Source organism: Mercenaria mercenaria, chromosome 14 (genome assembly GCF_021730395.1).
Source record: "Mercenaria mercenaria strain notata chromosome 14, MADL_Memer_1, whole genome shotgun sequence".
Classification (NCBI taxonomy): domain Eukaryota; kingdom Metazoa; phylum Mollusca; class Bivalvia; order Venerida; family Veneridae; genus Mercenaria; species Mercenaria mercenaria.
In genome coordinates, this window is record NC_069374.1 from 13,004,307 (window position 1) to 13,031,119 (window position 26,813).

A 26,813-nucleotide genomic window follows, 5' to 3' on the forward strand; every position below is an offset into this window, starting at 1 on the left:
TCAGACCAGAATTATGGCCCTTGATTTAGTGAAATATATGCATACAGGACATACAAATTTGTATCGTATGTATCTCTAAAGGCTGACTTAGAAACATAAAACATCAAAGGATTGTTATATAGCATGTGAAGTTGTGCATCCGATATTCTGTTTGTCATTTCGCTCAGCCAGACCACAGTAATGGTCTTTGATTTACTGAAAAATACACATAAATTGCTTAAAAGTTTGTGCTGCATATGTCTTAAAAATATTTGACCTAGTCATGAAACCATTTCGGAATATTATCCAGTAGATCTATGTGAATTTTTGCACCTGAGTTTTGTTTTGGATTTCAGTCCGCAAGACCAGAGTGATGGCCCTTGCCTTAGTCGAAATGTGCATTAAGGGCTGTAAATTTGTGTCCCAGGTATGTCAAAATGTATTTGACCAAGAGTCATAAAATATTAAAGGGTTGTAATTTAGCATGCGCAGTTGTGCACCTGGTGTTATGATTTGGATTCACTCAGCCCAGCTAAAGTTAGGATCCTTATCTTAGTGAAAATACACATAAAGTGCTTAAATTTTGTGTTTCATATATCTTAAAAATGTTTCACCTAGAGTCATGAAACCATGTACAGTGACAGGAAGTGGGGGCACCAGTGTCCTATGGACACACATCTGGTTTTTAGTTGCGATTACACATTTTAATTTTTTCTCATTTTTTTCCAATTTTATTACTGTACCCTGATCACTTTAACAAACATAATGTGCCCTTAAAGGGTATACGTGCAACTAGGAATGTTCAATTAAAAAAATTGCTTTATCAAAATGAGAATATATTTTGCTGATTACAGGTAAAATAAGTCATCTATCGTATTTAAGTGCTTATAATATTAGTTAACATTCAAATGCACTATATACACTTGTACGCAAGCGTAGCTTTGTCATAAAGGGCATCAAGGTGATAAAATGGCCTATTATTGTCCTTTTTGCGTTCTATAAAATGATCTTTCTATAGGTTTTTGTTGCAAATAACCTTGCACTTTTATGCATGTTTGACGCATGCAGCTATTAAAGCATGTTTCATGCACAGTCGTGCACAATCGTGTAACCTGATATCCCTGAAAGAGATATATTTTACTGTGTTTAAAGTAGAACTGATCAAATAACTAGCAATGGAGGTGTTTAATAAAAGCGGGTAGATATTATCAAAAAGTCTTTGGGAAACATTAACACATATCAGTGAAAATGAAAAATGATTTTTGTTTGATAGTTGCCAGGTACAGTTGTGGTACGCGTCGGCTAAGTAGAAACCAATCTGGCAGTGTATGTTTACCATTACAATCCCCTGCAAACGAAGTTTTTTTCCAGATGACAGGGGCGTAGCTTGATCAATTTAGATGTTACTCATGGGGAGAGTGTGGGGGAAAGGAATCCCCTCCTCCAGCGTGGTCCGGGGAGCCTCCCCCGTGGAAATTTTAGAGCAAACAAATAGAAAGGGTGGCTTCTGGTGACTTTTCTAACCAAAACTATGCTTCTTCAGTTTTGAACAAAATATTCACAAACGGCTCGGAATGTAAAAAAATGTCTATATAAGTTGATGAACGTTACAAAGAGGGATGGGGCTGGCATTTTGGAAGGACTTGGACTAGGCTGTCTATTAATTCAGGACGAAATTTGTTATTCACAAATTAAACAACATAAGCTCTTTTTCCAAACGTATTTGTTGTATACAAAATTTGCATTCACTATACATTTTATATGGAAAGACAAAAGCGTTAATTTTCAATGACGGCCCTTTCCGCCAAATTGCACATGTAATCTGACGTCCTTCTCCAAAACCATGAACATAATGGCCTCGTGCAAAAAATTCTTTCAAAATTGGACGCAAAAAACATTCAAAAAGAACATTTGATTATACTTTTAATTCATTTTTCTGACGTCAAAGATCACAATTGAATCGACACGACTGTATAGATTTACACTGGAGTTAAAAATATTTTAAGTAAAAACCAGGAACTGTATTTTTATCGGAAGGCGAATTATAGTTGAACGTTGGCGGGTCTTTTTGACTGTTTTGTTATAAGATGACAAAACAGATCGATATCTTGACATTTATTTTGATTTTCTGATACTTGTGGAAAGCGAATCAGTTATGTTTGTAGCAACCTGTCGTAAAATGTAAATTTAAGAATTAAATGCTATTTTATGCGTTTATATGGGTATGAACCAAACTGGAAGGATTCTTGCTAACCTCCCAAGAATCGCTAGCGCGATACATGAATTTGCAAGAAGTCCCAATGTGGTTTATACCCGTATAAACGCATAGAAAATAGCATTCAATTTTTAAATAAAGTACACATGTGTGCATACGTGTTACAACAGAATATATGCAAATCACCTTGCAGTAAATACTCTAAACTGCCTAGGAACTGATCAGACTGCTGAAGACAAACTTTGACTTATGCACAATTTCAAAACAGACAAAATGATGAAGCTATTTCAACAGATTCTTATGTCATTCTTCAAGTACATTTATGGTAAATTCTCTTTTAAATGTTGCAGGTATAGGAAAATGTTGTAAGCATTATATTGATTTCTGGACCAAGGTAATTACTAAAAGTTATTGTTTGCCATATGTTGCATGTTTGCATGTTGCATTGTAATATCGCAATCGTCCTTGCCATGAACATTGATTTTAAAAACTTACAATTTCCGTGAAATGTATCTCTACATTCCTGGAAATCAAATAAATAATGATATAGAGACAAAAGTCTTGTGACAGATGTTTAGGCTGAAATATAAAATCTAAATTCGCGAAACGATAATAAAGGAAATGTGTAGACGACATAAGTAATTAAATACATGTATTTGCTGGTTATGAGCATTTATTACATATGTGTATCCTAGGTTTTAAAAAATCGAGGTATTACGGTATTTCAAAGGTATTGAGGTGTAGGATGTTTAATTATTTCGTGCGTTTAATAATTTTTATTGATGTATTTTTACTTTTTTGATTTATAATTTATTTTTGTTTGAGGGTAGCGAATTAGGAAATAATGTTTTGAAATTCATAGTCGTTACAAACACAGTTGTTTATCCTTCTAAATTTTACTAGTGATGGACAATTGCCATTAAGAAGATTGTTCTTATGGTCAATAGCAGCTATAGTATATATGCATCCGAAATCATATATGTATTTAGAATTTTAAATGTATTTAGATTTAAATGAGTATTTACAATAACAAGTTCAAGTGCAGCAAGAAAAAAACAACAAAATTCAGAAATTGTGATAGAAATTTTAATGAAAGAGGAACAGCAGTCTGCCGTCACAAAAGTTATAACAAGGTCAAGGACCAAGACAACAGCATACTCATATGCTATGACATTGTCCCTACCTCCATACCCACTCCTGGTCAGTTTTTTATTGCTTCCATGGAGTTTTTAGCCTTTTTTATTTTTTATTTTTGGATTGGATTTTAAATGTTACTCAGCCGAGTAACCGAGTATGCCACGCTAAGCGCATGAGATGGTATTTTAACCGTGGCAAAACGAAAAGTATTCCTTTATATTCTGTATGTTCCATTGAATCTTAATATGTCGTCTAAAAACTGGATAGTTAGTCCCCTTAAACAGCATATAAACTCAATTATTTGAGGTAAAAAGCCTAAATGTTTAGTGTGGTTGAAAACAAGCTGGTATTTCAAAGCTGATAGTAACGATTCTTCTATCCATTCGAGTTTCTTACAGTCCGCAGTGTCTGAGCAGTGGCGATCTGTAATAAAACAAAGTAACATATGAGCCGCGCCATGAGAAGACCAACATAATGGCTTTGCGACCAGCATGGATCCAGACCAGCCTGCGCATCCGTTTCTCTAATTGCAATAGGCTTTGAAAGCGAACAGCATGGATCCTGACCAGACTGCGCGGATGCGCAGGCTGGTCTGGATCCATGCTTGTCGCAAAGCCACTATGTTGGTTTTCTCATGGCGCTGCTCATATAATTAGTATTTCAAATTGTAATACCAGCGGCATTTGCGTTGTTAAGAATTGGCGCTTTCAATGTCATTCAGGTTGTTAACAATTTGCGCTGTCTATTTTGTTTTTCTTTTCTATTTAATATCTACGAACGTTTAGAATTCTCACGTTGCTATATTCTCGAAAAGTAGTGAAGATAAAAGCATAGTCTACGGTTTGTATTTATCATCGGTGTAACGCTAATGAGACCTACTTGCGCGAACACTTTTGGGGGTCTTGTTGCTGTAATGCAACTGTCAGAGTTGTTGAATTTCTCATTGCCAGGCACTGTTACCGGGTCTTTGTTATTCCTGCTTAATTATTTTGTGTTCTGGTGACAATTCTTACTTATAACTTTCTTATCTGGATACACGTAGATTTGTAGACAACTATAAATGAAGGTAACCATTACTTATATGTCACAAATACTATTTTACAGCCGTGGCCTTTATCACAAAATGGGCCGTATTCAATTTTAAAATACTTTTTTATTAGGTTGGGGGTTACACCAATACAACCTAGGTTATATTGTCGAAGTTTCCAGCTTTTAATGGCAAAGGAAAGTCCAAAGTGCCACTCCGAACATTTTTCTGTGGCTTTATGTCATGTCATAATTGTAGAGTGTGAAAAAATTGTCCATGGATTGCCAAATGGGTTTCACAAGTCAATGCCACACGCAGCATAAAACTCATACGACAAATTGTTTATCAAATAATTATATTTGTTTAGCTATCATATCTAATCAACTTGCATTGTTTTCTTTTGTTTACAATACCACACTGGCCATAGCTTTCGCTGAAGCGGTGGTTCCAACGCAGAAGCGGTGGAGAAATATGGCCGACAGACTACATTTACGCTGTCATCGGTACTTTTCCTAATGAGTTGCTCACGTTTGACTGAAAACAACCAGTGAGACAGGAGCCCACATGTGTACTCTTCCAGTCACGAACACTTGTTCAGTGCAATTCTTTGTTATTAATGTAAACACTTCTGTACAGTTCGACGAGGGACTGCCTTTTTTGTAGAATTTCCATCAAAAATGGTAAACTCTTGTACAAAACGACCCCTGAGCACGTTTGCATCAAAACGTAAGTATGACACTGTCAAGCAAAAACCATTTCTCCGTAATCGGTGAATTTTCATTGCAGGCATACAAAATAATCGACCAAATATGAGTCCAACGCAATGTGCGGTGGGTACATTTGCAACGCATTACGGTGTTTCTTGTTTCTTTAATGTTCGTTAAGGACTTTTAACTTAACTATAAGCACTTTTTCCTGGATTTTGACTGGGTTAGGGCCATGAAATCACTTTGACATTAGACAGCAACAGAAACTGAAAGTTTAGAATAAATATAATATTGATTTGCACATCCGAAAATACAAAATAACAAGTGACAATATTGATTGTTTGATTAAATGCTGACCACATGCGACTTCTGCATCGTACGATTTACCAACTTGACTAAAGTACAATACAATGACTAATACGTAGCATACCATTACAAAATGAAATAGAGCAGCTGCGTTATAGGAGTTAAGACTTTTTAAAAGTAGGCTGATTTACCTCTTCTTCTACAATATCCTTTTATTTTCAGACGTTTACCACAGGATCTCAAACTGTCATGGAGAAACTTTAGATTTTTTACGTAGTGCCAAGTTGAGATTATGTGATCGTCCTTCATCCGTCCGTCGTCTGTCCGGCCGTCGTCCGTCCACAATTTCTTGTAAACACGATAGAGACCACATTTTGCAATATATTTTAATCCCTGAAAGAGCCAAATATGTCCATGTTTACCTTATGAACACGATAGAAGTGACATCTTACTTTCGACTTTAACCATACTTACACACAAATTAAGTCACAATAAGATCTCGGTTCCTTTTTTTTGAAATCCTAGATTCCGTCATATGTTCTAGAGATACTACCCCTGAAAAGGGCAAATTTTCTATTCTGGCCCTTTCAACCATATGAGGTTATATTCATGCTTTGATTTGAAACAAACTTGCATGGAATGTTTATTTTAATAATCTCTAGGTCAAGTTCGAAACTGGCTCATTTGGGGTCAAAAACTAGGTCACCAGGTCAAATCAAATGAAAAGCTTGTTTACACCCTAGAGGACACATTCATGGCCTTATCTTCAGTAATGTTTATCTTGATGATCCCAAGGCTAAGTTTAACATTGAAAAACAGAAAACACAGTACAAACTAGTAACAACAGACAAGCAGAAAGCAATGAACAACAAATAAAAGACAAAAACTTCATTCTCCTCTGAAAACTGTCACAACGCAAATCAAACATAAGAGACCTTTAACTCCTTGTTCTAGTACCAAGAGGACGACAAAGAAACAACTAATTTCAGTAATTTTTATTATAACAACTGGAGAGAAATTACAGCTGGGAACATCCATAATATGTTACAAAATGATGAATAATACTGTAAAAATGACAAATGGTTGCAGCATGTGCAGTGTGTTGGAGAATACTCCCCCGCCCCCACCCCAATGCGTTACCGGCTTCGATATTTTGTAGCCAAAACAAATTAGGGCCAGCGAAAACCCTGTCAATTTGTACATTAGATAAGTTGGTCTGTTATATGATGTAAAAGTCGCATGTTGTCAGCATTTAATCAAACAATCGATATTGTCAAATGATATTTTGTATATAATAAAGGAAAAGGAAGACGAAGAAAACCTTCATGCGTTCATATGAATAATAATAATTGAGGTGTATTTGGTACGAAAGAAAATGGCGTTATTATTTGGCAGTAGTTTAGTAACATAATTATGGTTCAAAAATAAAGCTTACTTTTCGTGTATGTATTCAACTGAACGGATGTGCATATCAATAGTATATAATTACTAAACATTCAGGTCATATTGCTGTCTAATGTCAAATTGATTTCATGGGCTTGCCCAAATCAAAATCCCGGGAAAATGCTGTTTGCTTCAGTTAAAAGTCCATAACGAACATTTAAGAAACAAGAAACACCGTAATGCGCTGCAATTGTTCCCACCGCACATTGCGTTGGAATCATATTTTGTTTATTATTTTGTATGCCTGCAATGAAAATTCACCGATTACGGAGAAATGGTTTTTGCTTGACAGTGTCATACTTACGTTTTGATGCAAACGTGCTCAGGGGTCGTTTTGTACAAGAGTTTACCATTTTTGATGGAAATTCTACAAAAAAGGCAGTCCCTCGTCAAACTGTACAGAAGTGTTTACATTAATAACAAAGAATTGCACTGAACAAGTGTTTGTTACTGGAAGAGTACACATGTGGGCTCCTGTCTCACTGGTTGTTTTCAGTCAAACGTGAACAACTCATTAGAAAAAGTACCGATGACAGGGTAAATGTAGTCTGTCGGCCATATTTCTCCACCGCTTCTGCGTCGAATCCTCCACCGCCGCAGCGTTGGAACCACCGCTTCTGCGAAAGCTAGGGCCAGTGTGAATACATCTTTTTCGGCAAATATGTTTTTAGAATAAGAAGTCTTTGTATTCTTACCTGAACAGAACAAAATTACAGCAAGCAGAAGAGATAGCTCTGCTTGCGTAAGATTAAGCGACATTAGTTTTTGCGTAAGTTTCTTCCCCTTATTTCGTATAACTGTTATGACAGAATTTTCCGTTTTCCTTGAATATATTGTACAATCTTCGGAACCTGCTGTCTTAAGTCTGACCTCTTCGAACAGCACAGACATTTCAATTATCGCTGTCTTGATCTGTTTATGTTGAACATCACGACCAAGGGAGGTAAAATCTTTAAGTTGTTTTGCAAAAGCTGTTGCGAACAAAATGCCATTCCGAATGAAGAAACTGCCACCAATCTCTAAACTCGGCTCATTGTTCAGCTGATTGTTCTGAAAAATAATCTGGCAATCAAATACGTCCACAAAATTTCGTACTAGACAGTCCAAAGATATATTGCTTTGTCTGTGGAAAAAAATCAAACATCTTAGGTTACATACTCGTTTAATCTGACAAAGAAAATGTTTTCCTATCAAACAGATCTTGAGTGTGAGTATGAACTAAATCGGGTCATTAATGTGAGCTATAGACAATCTGGTTCTTACGGACGGACAGTTCCATCGCTATAATGCCCAAGGACTTTAAAACGATTTTAGTGGAATGTTATCTGTATTGTAATTTTCGGCCGTTTTGTGAATCTAAACGTTCGTTTTTTTTTTTTGTTTTTTTTTTTTTTGGAGGGGGGGGGGGGGGGGGGGGGGGTTGCTTTATTTGTTGATTTTTGGGGATATCTTAGTTAGCATAAAAAGCAACATGTTCATGCTAAAATTTTTAACTTTGCTTTTTAAAAAAAGTTTCAAAATTGTAATTTTGCCCAATGTTTACAACGGGAAAAATACCGAAAATTTGACGTTTTTAAATGTAATTTTTTTAAACCAAAAATATCCTTCAACTCTCCTTGTAGTCCATTAGACTCTACTGATGCATAATTTATATTTGGATCTTGCAAAATAAAACAGCGAAGTTCTTAAGCTTTACAAAACCTTAGATGACAACAAAAACATTATAGTTATTACCGTTTTATGCATTATGTAGTATGCATATCAGTGCATTTAAAGTTATCTTTCAAGTACATTGTATCTCCGTTTAACGGATTTGTACTGAAATTAAAGAATATATCAAAATGTTTGTTTGTATCTTCTATTTTACACTTGAAATTTCAACACTTTGATTTGGAAAAGTTCGAGCAAGTTGGTTTTATTTCACTGCAGACCTATGAATATTTGGATAAAAGCTGCATAAATAAATACTATATTAAAGTATGTACACAGTGCATTCAAAGCCATTGCTGTATATATTCCGCCGGAAGGACATTCCAAATATGAAAATGTATAATACAGGGGTACTAGATCTTCGAAACATTTAATTGCCAATCTGCATGCACGAAAGTTTATCTTGATCACACATATCTTTACTTCTGTCACAAAAATGCGAACGCTTACATCGTTAAAATCGTTTTTCTTCATACTGCAATTGTAGTATTACCAAGTTAGTCACTTTGGGCGAGACGAAACTGCTCAAGTGTCTACATGTGTTTTTGGAGCTTATTTACTTTTCTGATAACCCCTGTTTCCCAACAAATGTTTTGTTTAGAACTTGTCATTTAAAATTAAGGAGTTACTATTTTAAATACGAATAAAACTGGCAGTCATTTTGAAAATGCGACTGGAATAAAGAAAATAAAATCATTGCGATAGTATCAACCGAAATACATGTATAGTTAACACGTTACCAAAATTTAATTATTTGGTTATTATATATGCATGATACAGCTGCTTTAATTAATCCTGTTTAAATAAATAAGTAGCTAGTCTAAGAGCAGAAATTCGATTTCCAAAGGTAACACTTAGCGGGAGACACATGCACATTTCCAAGGAAAGATAATGCGAGCTTGACAGAAAAGTAGACAAGACTAGTAATATTACTTACATGGTTGCTGCAGGCTTTTGCGAAAGCGGAATAAACTGTTAATATAAGGTCATCGTGATGTAGGGCCTTGGTCACCAGTGTTGGTTTCAGGCCTCTGTGGTCTGCCTTAGTCCATCTTCCCATCTTCACAGCTACAGTTAAAACATGAAATTTCACAATAACACCAAATGAATATAAATGGATTTCATTTTACAGATATTATGCATGAGGATGCGGAGTGAATTCATGGTGACTATAGTTGTACGAAGGTTGTTAGAAGTTATATGTACACTTAGGAGCAAAACGTTCCATTTACATCCATTTGCAATCAGTTTGACAATCATTCAAAATGTATGAAAAATGGCATAGTTCGTTAAAATTCAAATATTTCGCATTTAAAAATGAAAACACAAGCTACTTGATAACTAGCTATAAATACGTTTTAAATTAAACTACATTATCAGCATTTAAGGTACTTATAATGGGAGCTTTGGACTAATTTCTGTCAATATTAAGACTATTTATTTTTATGCGCATTTCCATTTGCATTTTAATGGTTTCTTTGCATTGTAGTTTTTAGACAATAGCAATTAAGGGTGATACTAAACAGGTAATTTATATGTAACGACAGGCGTTTTATGACTTTTATGATCTTTACGGTTTCTAGGGAATAGACGTTAAAATTAGGAGGAGTTTTCCAGGACCTTCTTTATTTTAAATCTTCAAGGAAAGAAATTAAATGGTTAATATAAAAAAATTGTAAATGCGTGACAAAGATTATGTACATAAATTTAATGTTTCCGTAACAATTACTAGTTGTCTCATTAGCTTCTACGGGTGCATATGAAGGCGTCCATGACCGATTTGTTAAGGTCGCTCATCAAATGTAGAATTTGGTACGGGAGGAAGTTGCCAAACTGGCTTACAGAAGATCAGTGTTTCTACACAGGATCCCACACTGGAGGTGCACCCGAGACCTACTTCTGCCATCAGAAGCTAGAAAAGTAACTGTGTGACAAAATTCAACCTATGTGTCGATAAATCTAACAAAAAAAAACATTGTATGCGTTTGTCGAAACAATATATCAGCTTTGAAAATCTTAATAAAAAAAACGACTGCATTTATTGTTGATTTATTCCCGTTTATTCTTTTTAACAAAAATACACATATGAAGTATAAAGTATACACAGATGCATGAAATATCGTTTTACTTGTAATAATCAAGAGCTTTTAAATGTACCAAGCTTTATTACAAATGCTTAAAAACGGTCAACAAACAGAGGAATGAAATGGTCACTATTGTAGTATGTTTTTGTCTAAGAAAACCGGTTAAAGTACGACATTTCCAGTGGTGTATTGTTTATTATACCGGTTACAGTTAAAGTATGGCATTTACAGTGGTGTATTTGCCTTTTATGATGTGTTTTCGTTAGCTCACCTGAGTGCGTCGTCCGTCGTGCGTCCGTCAACAATTTATAAAAAGACATTCTTCTTCAAAACTACTGGGCAGATTGATGCTCCCTTTTAAAATTGCCCAATGAATTTAAATCCTTTCAGAACTGTGGTTAAAAATCTTCTTCTCAGAAGCTGTTAGTTGGATTTCAAAAATATTTTGTAAAAATTATCTCTAGGTGACCTTTTCGGTAACAAAACATGGCCGCCAGGGGACGGGGCTTATTTCCACTATATTGCTATATTGTAAATTTCAAAAATCTTCAAAAATCTTCTTCTTCAAGACCACTGGGCAGATTTACCTCAAACTTCCCTGAAATAATACTTGGGTGGCCCCTTTCAAAATTGCCCAAAGAATTAAAAACCGTTCAGAACTGTGGTTGCCATGGCAACCGAAAGGAAAATCTTTAAAAGTCTTCTTCTCAGAAACTGTTAGCCGGATTTCAAAAATAGTTTGTACAAATGAATCCTAGGTACCCTTTTACCAAAACTGCTTAAGCCCTTCTATTTGGGTAAAAAGAAACATGGCCGCCAAGGTACGGGTCTTATTTTCACTATATGGCTATACTGTAAATTTCAAACATCTTCTTCAAGACTAATGGGCAGATTTACAATAAACGTCACTGGAATGATCCTTGAGTAGCCCCCTTTCAAAATTGCCCAAAGAATTTAATTCCATATAGTGCCATGGCAACCGAAAGAAAAATCTTTAAAACTCTTCTTGTCGGAAACTGTTTGCCGGATTTCAAAAATATTTTGTACAAATGATCTCTAGGTGACCTTCTACCTCAAACTTCCCTAAAATGATCCCTGGGTGGCCCCTTTTCAAAATTGCCAAAAGAGTTAAAATCCATTTAGAACTGTGGTTGCCATGGCAACCGAAAGGAAAATATTTAAAAATCTTCTTCTCAGAAACTGTTAGCCGCATTTCAAAAATGATCTCTAGGTGACTTTCCACTAAAATTGCTTAAGCCATTTTATTTCGGTAAAAACAATGGCCACCAGGGGACGGGGCTTATTTTCCCTATATGGCTATATTGTAAATTTCAAAAATCTGGGCAGATTTACACCAAACGTCACTGGAATGATCCTTGAGTGGTCCCCTTTCAAAATTGCCAAAGTATTAAAATCCATTTACAACTATGGTTGCCATGGCAACCAAAAGGAAAATTTCTTTCCAGAAACTGTTAGCCGGATTTTAAAGATATTGTGTAGAAATAATCTCTAGGTGACTTTCCACCAAAACGTGGGCAGATTTACACCAAACGTCACTGGAATGATCCTTGAATGCCCCCCTTTAAAAATTGCCCGAAGAATTAAAATCCATTCAGAACTGTGGTTGCCGTGGCAACCGAAAGGAACATCTTTAGAAATCTTCTTCCCTATATGGCTATATTGTAAATTTCAAAAATCTTCTTCTTCAAGACCACTGGGCAGATTTACTCCAAACGTCACTTGCATGATCCTTGAGTGGCCACCTTTCAAAATTGCCCAAAGAATAAACATCCATTTAGAACTGTGGTTGTCATGGCAACCGATAGGAAAATCTTTAAAAAATCTTCTTCTCAGAAACTGTTTGTAGAAATGATCTCTAGCTGACGTTCTACCAAAATTGCTTAAGCCCTTCTATTTCGGTAAAAATTGTGCAGATTTACGCCAAACGGCACTCGAATGATCCTTGAGTGCCCCCCCCCCCCGCCCCCACCCCCCTTCAAAAATGTCCAAAGAATGAAAATAAATTTACAACTGTGGTTGCCATGGCAACCGAAAGGAAAATCTTTAAAAAATTTCTTCGCAGAAACTGTTAGCAGTATTTCAAAAATATTTTGTAGACTTGATCTCTAGGTGTCTTTCAACCAAAATTACTTAAGTCATTCTATTTCGTTAAAAGACATGGCCGCCTTGGGACGAGGCTTATTTTCCCTATATGGTTAAATTGTAAATTTCAAAAATCTTCTTCTTCAAGACCACTGGGCAGATTTACACCAAACGTCACTGAAACGATCCTTGAATGACCCCCTTTCAAAATTGCCCAAAGAATTAAAATCCATTCAGAACTGTGGCTGCCATGGCAACCGAAAGGAAAATATTTAAAACTCTTCTTCTCAGAAACTGTTAGCCGGATCTCAAAAATATTTTGTAGAAATGATCAGTAGGGAACTTTCCACCCGAAAGTGCTTAAGCCCTTCTAATTCGGTATAAAAAAACATGGCCGCCAGAGGACGGGGCTTATTTTCCCTTTATTGGCTATATAATAAATTTCAAAATTCTTCTTCTTCAAGACCACTGGGCAGATTTACACCAAACATCACTGGAATGATCCTTGAGTGGACCCCTTTCAAAATTGCCCAAAGAATTAAAATCCATTTAGAACTGTGGTTGCTATGGCAACCGAAAGGAAAATCTTTAAAAAAATCTTCTTCTCAGAAACTGTTAGCAGTATTGCAAAAAAATTAATGCCCCGCCCCAGGGTCACTTTGTTTTTAAACGAGTTATATAGGAAAAATACTTCAAAAGTTATCTAATCATATTTTCTAGCCTGTTTAATTATAATTACCTGGTGATCCTAAGTAATTAGGGCTCATTTGACTGTGGCATTGACCTACTGACCTACTTTATTGTTTTTTTAAGATTCAGCCTTAAAATTTGAATGACATATACAGTTTTGCACACCGATCTTAACACTGACTTTCAGTGACCAAGAATGTGACCGACTGACCTACTTTCTTAATATCTTAGCATCAGTTTGACATTTGAAACATGTAGCTCATATTACTCAGGTGAGCGGTCCAGGGTCATCATGACCCTCTTGTTCAAATTGTTTGTTATACCGGTTACAGTTAAAGTATGAAATTTGCAGTGGCGTATTTGCCTTTTATAGTATATTTTTATGTACGAACAAGTTATGTGTATTACTTCCTTTATGTCTTAAGATCAGTTTCGGGGATTACGGACTATTGCAATATAAATAGTCTATTCATAATTGTCTTTAGATGCTGCATGTTTAGACCGTGTACAGTGGCCTACTTTATCTTCTGGATTCTGACTGCCTGACTGAAGTAAACTTTCCTTATGTAGTGTAAGGGCTTGTCGGAATCGCATTTTACATAACTTTGTCTTTTATGCGAGCAAAAATGGTTGGATGTGTCGTCATTAATACACTGCGAACGAACTAACGAACGAATGAATACATCATTGAAAGGTATCAGGTAATGCTGCAGTTGAGGAAATTTGTTCCATGGTATTACTTCGTTAACTTGCTGAATCTGTTTATAGTGACATAATTATATAAATCTCAGTAATATGTTAACAATTTAAGTAAAATATTTTGTTGATAAACGCATTTTTTATATAGCAATTTATAGCAACATAGCAATATCGTGTTTGAACATAATTAAATTACTAAATTACTAAACTATATAAATTTCCATTACAAATGCGCATTTTGTCTGTTCAAGGTAAACCTAATAATATCTTTTATTTTATAGTGCATTAAAGTGGAAAAACATGCACGTTAAAAGTAAACAAATTTGGAAAACTGATTGTATCAAACTAGACGTGAAACCCGAAACCGGTGACCCGGATGTTTTTGCCAACCGATATTTTGTGCGTAAGTGCACAAAGGGCTATAGGAAAACAGAGTGGTGAGGCAAACATTATCCTACACCAATTTTATTTTCAACGAACCAGAGATTTTTTCTTTTAGAATATAACGAAATCAAAATTGGAATGAGGTATAGGCCGGTTGTATTATTGGAAGTAATGCCAGAACCTTAAACTCATTCCAAATTAAAGTCTTGTAATCTTTAGGTACTTATGCAATACAGGAAAAAAGTCCTTAAACGAAGTCCCAGCCTAACTCGGAAAATTAGATGATATTTAAGGACAGCTTCCACGAGATTTTAATTAAAGAACGTTTTGCAATTTTTTTTAAAATAAAACAATTTAACGAAATATTAATTTTATTTATTCACATGCATGCATTACATGATAAAGCAGTTCATGAAACATTTTATAAATAACTACTGCTTATGAATTTCGAGCAAATATTGATGTTATCAAGTACCCTACGCATCTGCAGTAACATTGTGAATACATTTTTATTTTACAAATTCCTTATAAATGTTTTTCTTTCCTTTTTTCTGAATTGATGTTCAGCCCCACTAAAGTCCAGTGCCGACGAGATTGTTTTAAAAGTATGTCTTTATAAATTTGATTAGAAATTCTATGTTCTGAATTTTGACACACTGGTGCTTTTTGACAATCATCATGATTATGACGTTTCTTTAGAATTCCAGATGCAATATCTCAGAAATTTGCCATGATATTTTTGAAGATGTTTTCTGTTTTATTTCCTTACATACTACTTATTCCACACCAAAAACTATGTTGGAGTTAGTTCAACCCCAAACGTTAAGATGACCAGCCTAGTGCTTTTTGCTTCTTTCACATGAAAGTGCTTTACGCCTCGAGCGAGATTTCGAACCAACCCACAGTCACAGTGGCAACAGCCAAACGATTCAAAGTCAGCTGCTTTAACGACTCGGATACAGAGGTCCGTGTCAGCAGAAACCCCATTTTTAAACAGGAAAAAATTCGACAGTTCTAAGTTCTAAGCAGGTCGTCCCATGTGGTTCTGGGATGATCTGTGTATGAAAAGAATTGGAACCACTGCCTTACCCTTGCATGATGATCGTAAGAGGCGACTAACAGGGTCTTAACACATGGTTTTGCTGTAACTCTGTGATTCCAGCAGGTATGCAAATTTTGATTCCATACCTCATGTATTTATTTTGATGTAAATGAGATATGAAACCAAAATTTGCAGTCTTGTTTGGCGCCATTTAATCTATACTGTGTTGGTGCGACATAACACCCAAAAAAAAAAAAAATAAAGAAATCTAAGCAGGTTATTTGTGGCCCGAATAGTTACCTATTAAAGTCAGGATTAGACTTCAATTGCTCTCTTTCAAATACTGTTGGAAATGCATCAGTCTAATCGACTGGGTTTTTACCAATTGACCAGGTTTAAGGTATTCGGATTCTTCAGAGTGGTGCTGCGTTTTTACATTCAGTAAACGGAAGTTTTAGCGACAAAAGTTTTAGTACTGTAGGTCTGAGACTGTGGAGTGATATACATTTGAGTATTAGGCTGTGTAAATCCCTAGACATTTTAAGATGAATCTGAAAGCATTTTAAGTTGTAACGATTATGTCCATAAATACTGTTTAAACCAAAGCATTTTATTCTAGTGAGTTGGGTACTATTTTGGTTTGCGGAGCTATGTCAACTCTATTTTTATGTTTTTCCTTTAATGTTAATTTGGATCGAAGTTTGTTTGTTTGTTTGTTTGTTTGTTTTGGGTTTAACACCGTTTTTAAACAGTATTTCAGTTATGCGACGGCGGGCAGTTCACATAACCAGTGTTCCTGGATTCCGTGTCAGTACAAATCTATTCTCCACAAGTAACTTCCAACTTCACCACATGAATCAGAGGTGGAGGACGAATGATTTCAGACACATTGTTTTCTATCAAATCATCACAGAGAACATAGGCCTCGCCCGGGGATCGAACTCACGAACCCGCGATCCGTAGACCTGCGCTCCCACTACTGAGCTTAGCGGGCGGGTTCTGGATCGAAGTAGGCCTAGGCCTATTCTTGTTACATAACATCTATATGTTTATTGTATATTGTGATTATCCAGATGTATCTTAATGACATTTTTATCTTTTAAAATTTACAATAACTTACAATGTTGCCATTGAATATATACTTGTATCAAAATAGAAATTCAATCAAATAAGAGAATTTCAGTTTCAGGTTCACAAACATTTTGCTGACATCATTTAAACGTAATTAACGACATTTGCATTAAAGTTTACCACAAAACATAAGAATTGAAAAAAAGAAATAGTGTTAAATGACAGAGTAAATATAGGCGTAGGAGCAGGGGAGAGAGCTGAGGGGCCGCCCCTCCCCAAATTTTGAGAGTGGGAGTGGGGTGGGGAGGGGAGGGGCAGCATATGCTTTACCTATGTTGGTCTATATTTGTCATGAATACCACATTCAATACTACATTCGAACGATATAAGCAGTTGAACTTCTCTCAGTTTCGTAATGTATATGTAATTACCTTCATAAGACATCCCGACATCAAGACACCGCTGCATCCTGCAAAACCTGCATCTATTTCTGTTTGATTGCAATATCAAACATTTACTTGGATTTTTGCATTGCCTGTATTGCTTATTTCCACGTATCGTCCGAAAGAAAAATCCCTGTTAAAGAAATGAGATCTTATTATCTTTGTTTTTTTAAACGGGTTTCCAAATAGATTTTATGTTAGAGGGGGGAGAGGGGGGAGGTTCGGTTGAGGAGTTCTATATTATTTCTGGTAAGAAGGCGGCATGGGCGAAACCAAGATATGTTTCAAAAATCAGGTTTAATGCTTTATTGCTTTCCTCTGATGATAGTTGATTAGTCCGTTTGCTATATCTTCATAGGTAAATAGTATTTTCACAGTCTAAAGGACTTCACATTCTATATTTTCACAGGTAACTGTAGCTTGATACAGTTAGTCAGGTTGTTTGTCCAACTACTGCAATAACGTTTGTTTTGCAAATCTATGGACGTAAATTGTCAGGTATAAGTCTCTTACACTTAAGTTATTTCTTATTCTTTAAAACAATTTCTCTTATGCAGCTATTTAAGTTTTAACTTGCCGACGAATACAATATAGTAACCAGGATAGTCTTACCTTGCACCCTTCACAACACAAAACACCGTAATGAAATCCAGTGGCATTATCACCACATACACGGCACGGGTAAAGTCCAGGGACACCTAAACAAGAAAAGAGGCGGTGAATATCGTAAATATTATTTTCACTGTTTTGCTGGAGAACCTGTTTCATGCAACAGATGAATACTACTCGTCAAAATCCGTCCGTTATTATTAGCATGCGCGGATCCAGCCAATTTTCTCAGAGGGGGTTCGATCGCGCTCTTACTATGGAAAACATGTGTCTTTACGCACTAAATTTTGTGTGTGTGGATGTTAGCCGTTTACAAATACAAGGTTGTCAAGAGGTTTTGTTGAACAGGCTGAAATAGAAAAGAAGCCGACCAGCTAGGGGGATCCGGGGGCATGCACTCCACCCCACCCCCTGGACAATTTTGAAATTAAGCGCTTCATTTTTTGCATTTTGGGGCATTTTAGGAGCATTTAAGAACACCTTTTCCATTGTAATTTTAGATACAATATACCTCTTATTTTCACATTTGTATGAGCTAACCTGTTAAATTTGGGAAATATAATAAAATTAAGTTTTCTTACAGGTAAAAAATTCTTTGTTTCTTTGAGATAATTAACATAAATATGAATTATGTTGGGTCGTATGTAGCAGCAGACACATACACTTTGAATGCGGTCCTAATGATGCCTTTTCGAAATACCACTTTCTTTCCTTCTTCTCTTCTTTCCTTTTTTAGGATTTTCCGTGGGACCCTCCCCGCCCCCTCTGGATCCGCGCATGATTACGCATTTGCGAATGTCTACTAGGACGACAGACATTTCGAGGGGCTCATCTTAAAATAATTTAATCATATTATATGCGGTAGGAAAAACTGGCCTATATTGGTGATAGGGACTTGCTAATTATGCACCTACTTTGCTTTGAAGTATTATATATTTGCCCGTCCATTTAAGAGAAATTTGTGTCGCACCTATTTCTAAAAGTGTACTATCTAACGTCATGAAACTTTATACGAGTTGAACAGAATTTGTTTTATTAAGCTCATCGGATCACAAACTGTAGCGATCGCCCTGTTTTCGTCGTCAACTTCGTTTAACATAACGCCACAACGAGGCTTGTGTCATAGACGCCTTATTTACAATAACATACACATTTATACTATTCGCCCAGATATTCTTGACAGGTTACAGTTACACCAGTTATGTTACAGTCGCCGTCAGTCATTTACAATTTCACTTTCAACACTAGAGATCCAACATTTGACCCAATCGTAATGAAAATTTGACAAAGTGTTAACTGGATCAGTTTGGCTCTAAAACAAAGTCACAATATTAAGTCATGTAAAAACATTGTTTTCTAGCATACTAGTATCTATACTATGAAGTCTAATCAGAATATTTGGCTTTGAAATTATGGTCAAGTTCGAAACTTAGTCATATAAAGCTGGAAACGGTGCCATTAGGACAGATCATAGAAAACTCTTGTTAACACTCTAGAGGCAAAATTTTCTACCTGCTCGTAAAACATTGTCAGAATTTGTTCCTTTATAGAATCTTGATCAAGTCTGAAATCTGTTTACACATCTGTGTGTATCAGAGACAAAAAATGAGGTCCCTGTGATCAATAATAGAAAACCCTTGATATCATTCTTGAGGCTATACTTTTCTATGAACTAACCTTGTGATCTAGATTTTAATCCCAGGTAACCATGTTCCCAATCTAATTAAAGTTTATAAAGACAGATATTTTAACAAGGTTTCATATAGATCAAGTGGGAAATTTGGAATCTGAGGTGTTATCATTTTTTCCTGCGAATTGATCAAGTGGCCTAAATTTCTTTTGATACATTCTAACCAAGCTTCATTAGGACAAAATTGTGACCTCAAGATTGACGAGACACGGACAGACAAAGGCAAATATATATCACCACTCTAACCTCAAAGTGGAGGCCAAACCACATTCGCCGTTATAGATGTGCTTTTCCTACCGCACATTCTACAAAATGAACTGTTTTAAATATCTATCGCCCTAGCAGTTCACATTAGTCTTCGTTCTCTTTCATAAATGTCTATCAAAATCACAAAAAAAGTTAGTTTATCTGCTAATTAATAACATGTAGATAGGAATATGAGGATAGTTATACGAAATGATTAGAGTTGTATTTTCTTTTGTTTTGTTTTGATTTGATTTGATTTATTCGTGATAATATATGTCATACAATAAGTTACAAAAAACATAGTATCATGTTAACACAGATTTGATATCACAGTTCATTACAAACTCTATAATTTGTTTTGTGATTCTAGGCCCAAGCGTTCTCAAGTTATCGTCCCGAAACGGTTTAACTGTTCCGGGTCACTTTGACTTTGACCGTTGACCTACTAAACTCAAAATCAATAGGTGTCATCTGCTGGTCATGATCAACCTCCCTATTAAGTTTCCTTATCCTAGGCCCAAGCGTTCTCAACTTATCGTTCGGGAACGGTTTAACTGTCAAAATCAATAGGAGTCATCTGCTGGTCATGACCAACCTCCCTGTAAACTTTCATGATCCTAAGCCTAACCGTTCTTGAGTTATCATCCAGACACCGATTGGTCTACGGACGGACGGACCGACCGACATCAGTAAAACAATATACCTCTCCTTCTTCGAAGGGGGCATAATAATAACGGAGGAAAATGACTGCTATAGATAATATACACAAATTATTATGATTACTATGATTACGATTATTATGATTACACAAATTTTGCATATTTTGTGACATATATATCGCAAGATGACCCATGAAAGGTTTACAACTTATTTCCAATGGGATTCTTTTGACAGAGTGTCAATGATCTAACATAAGCGTTATTAGTAAGCAAACTACTACTGTTGTAATTTACTAAGCAATTGTCACCAGTTAAGTTCAAAATTACATGTATCACATAACTATTATCATATTCACTGACATATAAAGTATCACAGGACAAATCATATGAGCCGTGCCATCGGAAAACCAACATAGTGGGTTTGCGACCAACATGGATCCAGACCAGCCTGCGCATCTCCGCAGTCTTGTCAGGATCCATGTTGTTCGCTAACAGAATCTGTAATTCCAGTCGGCTTTGTAAGTGAACAGCATGGATCCTGACCAGACTGCGCGGATGCGCAAGCTGGTCTGGATCCATGCTGGTCGCAAACCCACTATGTTGGTATTTTCATGGCGTATAAAAATAGTGTAGTGTTTAAAACTAATAATAAAAAATATAAAATCTGATCTTTCTTTCTGTTTCTTAGAATTTATCAGATAAGATTTTGTTTCCTTGTATGGTTTTGCATAAAATTTTGTATTGTTTCTAATCTTATGTGGCATACTGTTCCAGTCTAAAATTGCATTATGAAAAATGTAGAAGAACAACCATCAACTGGGGATACACGACAGTAACTACATGTAGCAGTAGTCCTAGTTCCATAAGAGTGAGTTTATGTTGTCAATTCAAAATGCTCTCTTAAGTAAGTCCTTTATTGTTAAAATTTTTGTACACATAATTAAGACTTAACTGTCTAACTCTATTTTTCATATTTAACAAACCAATGTTACTGAAGTCATATGTGGTACATAATAATAATAATAATAATAATAATAATAATAATAGTTGCTAGATACTTAACAAAAAAATGAGAGTATATTGTATGACCATTACAATCTGTTGAAAAACTTCTAACTAAGTCCCGTTTTGTTCCAGATAAAATACATTAAGTTTTACCGACATGTAAAGACAATTTATTACAATTTGTTAAATATCTACTAACCAATAACTACAGCTATAAAGCTCTTTACCTAAAATATTACTTATAATATTTTGTCACTAATACTGATGCTCGTATCATTTACATAACACATAGTTAGCAGAGTTATGAAAAAATAAACACACGTTTATATCACAGTTATATAAAAACTTCAAAAGTAAATAATTGGTTATCATCGGCATGAGTACAAAACATTCTATTATTGTTAAAACGTTAAATAAAGCAGCGAACCGTATACTTTTAATTTAGACTTAAGAAAATGATTAATACATCAATGGGTTTACTGTCGGGTATCAATATAAAGAATTACAATATCAAAGTTATTTTTCCCTTTCACCGTTAAATAGATGTAAACACACAGACTTCGGGACATTTCTAACTACTAACACACGTCTTCAAATTTATTAGATATTTTACAAAAGTTTCATTAAAGCAGCATGCCTTCAGATTTGGCTAAAAATAATCTTTCTTTCAAATTGAAGTTTTGGTCATATTATGAACATCAGAATATGAATTTTTGTTTCTAAAGTATTTTAAAAATTCAAGAAAAAAAGATGACCGCGTCGGGAATCGAACCCCGAATCCCGGCGGCAATAAAGGCATTTTCCCGTCGTCGTAACCAATAGCGTTATAGCTGAAGTAGTGAATAGTGACTTCGAAATATAGATATTTATAATCGAGACAGTTTACCTGGAGTAAATGCGTGACAAACGCTTTTCGATTTTCATTGTAAAAAAGTAGTAAAAACAGCAAATTCTCATGTGACTTCGTAACATAAAGTTAGTAATTAAGTTTTAAAGCCTTCTTAAGAAATATAGCATTTATTTCAAGATATCTAAAAAATATAAAAACAAATGTTGTCGAACAATCAGGAGGCATGCCGCTTTAAGAAGGCAGCAATCAAACACAGTCAGATAAGTTAAACTAAACTAATTAAAATCTGCGTCAAAACTATTTAAAGAAAAGATAAAGAAATGTATGTACCTGCAGACATTGTTCCTTTAATTCAAGTATTTCAAAGGTAGTCCAACAAATAGCACAGTAATACGATAGTATTTGCAGTTTTGTGCACTAGCTTACAACGAATGCGGCACATTCAAACATACTTTGCGATATATAGTCATTACCGGGTGTACGCAATATAAATTACATTATTTAGTAACTTGACGAGTGCTCCTTAAGTAGTTAACCTGAAGATTAATCCCTAGATATTCTTAGTTATCCTGACAAGTGATCCTTAGTTAATTCTTAGTTAACCAGACAAGTGATCTTTAGTTAAATTGACAAGCCATCCTTAGTTAAACCTTAACCTGACAAGTGATCCTCAGTTAATTCTTAATTAACTGGACAAGTGATCACAAGTTAAATTGACAAGCGATCCTTAGTTAAACCTTAACCTGACAAGTGATCCTCAGTTAATTCTTAATTAACTGGACAAGTGATCACAAGTTAAATTGACAAGCGATCCTAAGTTAAACCTTAGTTAACCTGACAAGTGATCATCAGTTAATTCTTAATTAACTGGACAAGTGATCACAAGTCAAATTGACAAGCGACCCTAAGTTAAACCTTAGTTAACCTGACAAGTGATCCTCAGTTAATTCTTAATTAACTGGACAAGTGATCATAAGTTAAATTGACAAGCGATCCTTAGTGAAACCTTAGTTAACCTGACAAGTGATCCTCAGTTAATTCTTAATTAACTGGACAAGTGATCTTAAGTTAAATTGACAAGCGATCCTTAGTTAAACCTTAGTTAACCTGACAGGTGATCCTCAGTTAATTCTTAATTAACTGAACAAGTGATCTTAAGTTAAATTGACAAGCGATCCTTAGTTAAACCTTAGTTAACCTGACAAGTGATCCTCAGTTAATTCTTAATTAACTGAACAAGTGATCTGAAGTTAAATTGACAAGCGATCCTTAGTTAAATTGACAAGCCATCCTTAGTTAAACGTTATTTAACCTGACAAGTGATCCTCAGTTAATTCTTAATTAACTGGACAAGTGATCATAAGTTAAACTGACAAGCGATCCTTAGTTTAACCTTAGTTAACCTGACAAGTGATCCTCAGTTAATTCTTAATTAACTGGACAAGTGATCTTAAGTTAAATTGACAAGCGATCCTTAGTTAAACCTTAGTTAACCTGACAGGTGATCCTCAGTTAATTCTTAATTAACTGAACAAGTGATCTTAAGTTAAATTGACAAGCCATCCTTAGTTAAACCTTATTTAACCTTACAAGTGATCCTCAGTTAATTCTTAATTAACTGGACAAGTGATCATAAGTTAAATTGACAAGTGATTCTTAGTTAAACCGTATACATTTTTTCCACCAGCTTAAATTTTTATTATGTCAGCATATTAGATAGGACATTTTAGAATATTCTAATTTTAGAATATCAAAAATTAAAATTAAAATCGTGTCATCTTGTCATTATACTCTAATTAAATAAACAATTAAATAGTGTTTACATTAACGCTCAGTAAAACAAATATCTTATGTACGCACACCACTGACGTTAATCCATTAATTGTTTTTGCCTTACATGCAATTATAGAAGAAGAAGAGGAATATTTTATAAGACTCTAAACTTTACAGTTTCTGGTCTATAACAATATGCAATCATATATACAAATATAAATTGAATTTATGATTAATTATCTATATACATGAGGGCGGATCAACATCTGGTTAGAATCTATCCTTATCTTTAAACACTTTCTCCTACACATACAGTAACTAAGCACATAACATGATGATATGAGGAATAAACTATATAATACTAATGTAGTTCATTTATGATATTGTCCGACCAGATTTACACTGCACCAACAAAACTTCTCCAGTGTTCGGCAATGTACGTACTTATTCCGATGTCTACAGTATTGATATATTGCATACAAACCTTTTTTTTAAAACACTTGTACATGAGCCTAGCTTCTCGGTTTCAACATTACAAAGCTTAGTAGGACGGATTAAATGTTTGCCGCTAGTCGGAATATGAACGGAAATTATTGGGTGCGAGGTAAATCTGCTCGCGCAAATATAGATTTACTGGTACGTTAGTGTATATTTATATTTCGAATTATTTCAACCCAGCTGGTCACCCCTACTGTTTAACGAACAAAAACGCATGCGCAAGAACAAATAATAACCAGTTCACAACCACGGACCGCAGCCGGCTGTGACTCCCACTGGCGCCAGACCAGAAAGAAAATGCCTCTGTACATGTCTGAATTATAAACTATATATAAACATGTAGAAATTCACATGCCATTAGTGTTGAACATTTTGTAAAGTATTTCTAAGAAGAAAAGCATGATAGACAAACTGACTCAGTTTCTTAATAGTATTTCTGTCTGTACTTTCCATAAGCTCCGTAAACTTCATGACACTAGGATTTCTGTAAAAAATTACATTTATATATTGTGTTCTTAACTGTTGATATGCAGGGCGTATGAGAATGAAATGGTATTCATCCTCTAAATCTAAAGAATTGCAGATTGTACTGTAAGGCTGGTGCCTTTCGGTCCTGTTTTGTCCATAACGACCAGTTTCAATTCTTAGACTGTGTGAGGCAAGTCTCAGCCTGGACAGAGGAATGTTGATTTTACAAGGTAACTGTTCTAAATATGTTTCAAATATAAAATATTTCTTAAAATGCTTGTAAAGACTAAAGACTACTAGAATTAGCAATTTCATTATTCCATTTCTGTACAACTACTAGAATTAGCAATTTCATTATTCCATTTCTGTACAAAAACATCCAAAACCCTCTGTTTAAATAACACAGGAAAGTGTTTTAAGTCAACAGAGTTAGGACTGAGCCATACATGTGAAAACCCATAATTGTAAAGTAATGTTTTTACACTGTTAGCCCAGATTTTTTGCATTATCTAGTTGTGCTTGCACCACTAACGCATTATATAATGAAGAACTTTGGAGACAAAATGACACCTATATTTAAGACTAACTATCACTGGTCGATTTTGACCAATGAAAACACTTGTTACATTACAGACTAAGGTATATTATAATATTCTGTCTCATGATATGTGTCTGCCATCATCGACCCACTTCTGCTATTATCGACCCCCTAGAGGTTTTTTTTTTAAAGAAATAACTTTGAAAACACTGAAAATCAAGCATAATAATATTATTAAGTACATTTTCAACTGTCTTTTATTGTCGTGATTGCAATTTGAAACTATGCAACTGAGCATATAAACAAACCATTACTTTACTATGATTTCATCGAAAATATTATTTCATATGTGTTTTTCTGACTAATAAATTTGGTCTTTCATACTATCACAGTTTCATATTTGGTCTTTTGACTGACAATATGTACATATTAGATATAGTTATTTGTAATATAACATTAGCCACGCACATGAGAAAAATAATTCAAACACTCAAACAAAGTTGATTATCCATATTCTCTACAGTCTTAACAACGTATTTTAACATTTTATACATTTAAAATGAACTTTTGTAGGTCTTCTGGACTCAACAGCTGAAGTTCATTCGTGTTAAAAAATCGTCTTGGATCATTCAGGAGACTCTGGTAATCGGGAACTTCATTTTTAAGGTAGGTAAAAAGACCGTAGAACCACTCACTGATCATTTCTAAGCTAACGGCAGCCCTTTCATGGCCCAAAGCCATCGGTTTTCTAAGTGAAACCTCTGGATGTCTCCCACAAAATTTAGAAAACCAGTCCTTCCCAGGAAGATTATTTACAAATGGAGTTTTTCTTCCATCAATGTCTAAAACACTTTAACTTCTCTCAATAGTTCTTTTCTGGTAACCGGATAACCGACTTCATGCATAAGGTTATTGTAATATACCAGTACTTTCTCTTCTGCTGGTGTCAGAGTAGGTTTCTTGCCTGGTCTTGTTGGATTTTCTGGGACCCTACCACTGACTTTATCACGTAAGGTTGATTTTGGCACACCATAAGCCTTTGAAGCTGTTTTCCTGCTCATAGACCCCGACTTGACCATTTGTATTGCCATAGCCATCTGCTCTGGCTTGTATTGAACTCGTTTTCTGTTGGCATGGGGTTGGGCAGACATACCTATAAAACAAGCATTAAGACCAAGGTAAATATTTAAAGTCGTTAAAGGGTTATATATTTATTAAACTTCATTACATATATGATTTTTACATGATTATGTAGTAATAATCTTGAGCAATATTGCGTGATAAGAATATGTCATGGGTGATAAAAGTAGATGACAACGACATTTATCAGGTATGCAGAAGATGACAACAAAATTTTATTACAGATTCCACTGTCCGGTGAAAAAAATGAAATAAAAATTATGTGATTTTTGTTCTGTTTTCTTTTGTAAATTAATA

At 35.0% G+C, this 26,813-nt stretch overlaps 1 protein-coding gene across 1 annotated transcript; it reads right to left on the bottom strand.

The window, feature by feature from the left end:
- Nucleotides 1-3,262: 3,262 nt before the first annotated feature.
- Nucleotides 3,263-22,525, bottom strand: LOC123526410 (peroxisome proliferator-activated receptor delta-like). Its single transcript, XM_045305543.2, has 6 exons — nt 22,430-22,525; nt 17,653-17,738; nt 17,029-17,173; nt 9,462-9,592; nt 7,510-7,864; nt 3,263-3,754 (listed from the first exon to the last, which is right to left on the bottom strand). Exons 1-6 carry the CDS (start codon nt 22,437-22,439, stop codon nt 3,546-3,548), a joined length of 936 nt encoding a protein of 311 aa, XP_045161478.2. The 5' UTR covers nt 22,440-22,525; the 3' UTR covers nt 3,263-3,545.
- Nucleotides 22,526-26,813: the final 4,288 nt, after the last annotated feature.

What these genes read in the sequence shown, in the direction of transcription:
- LOC123526410 (XM_045305543.2), bottom strand. An exon ending in TGTCGGGATGTCTTATGAAG is followed by an intron (nt 9,593 to 17,028) that starts GTAATTACATAT and finishes TTTTAACTGTAG; the next exon opens with CTGTGAAGATGGGAAGATGG. An exon ending in CAAAAGCCTGCAGCAACCAT is followed by an intron (nt 7,865 to 9,461) that starts GTAAGTAATATT and finishes ATTATTTTTCAG; the next exon opens with AACAATCAGCTGAACAATGA.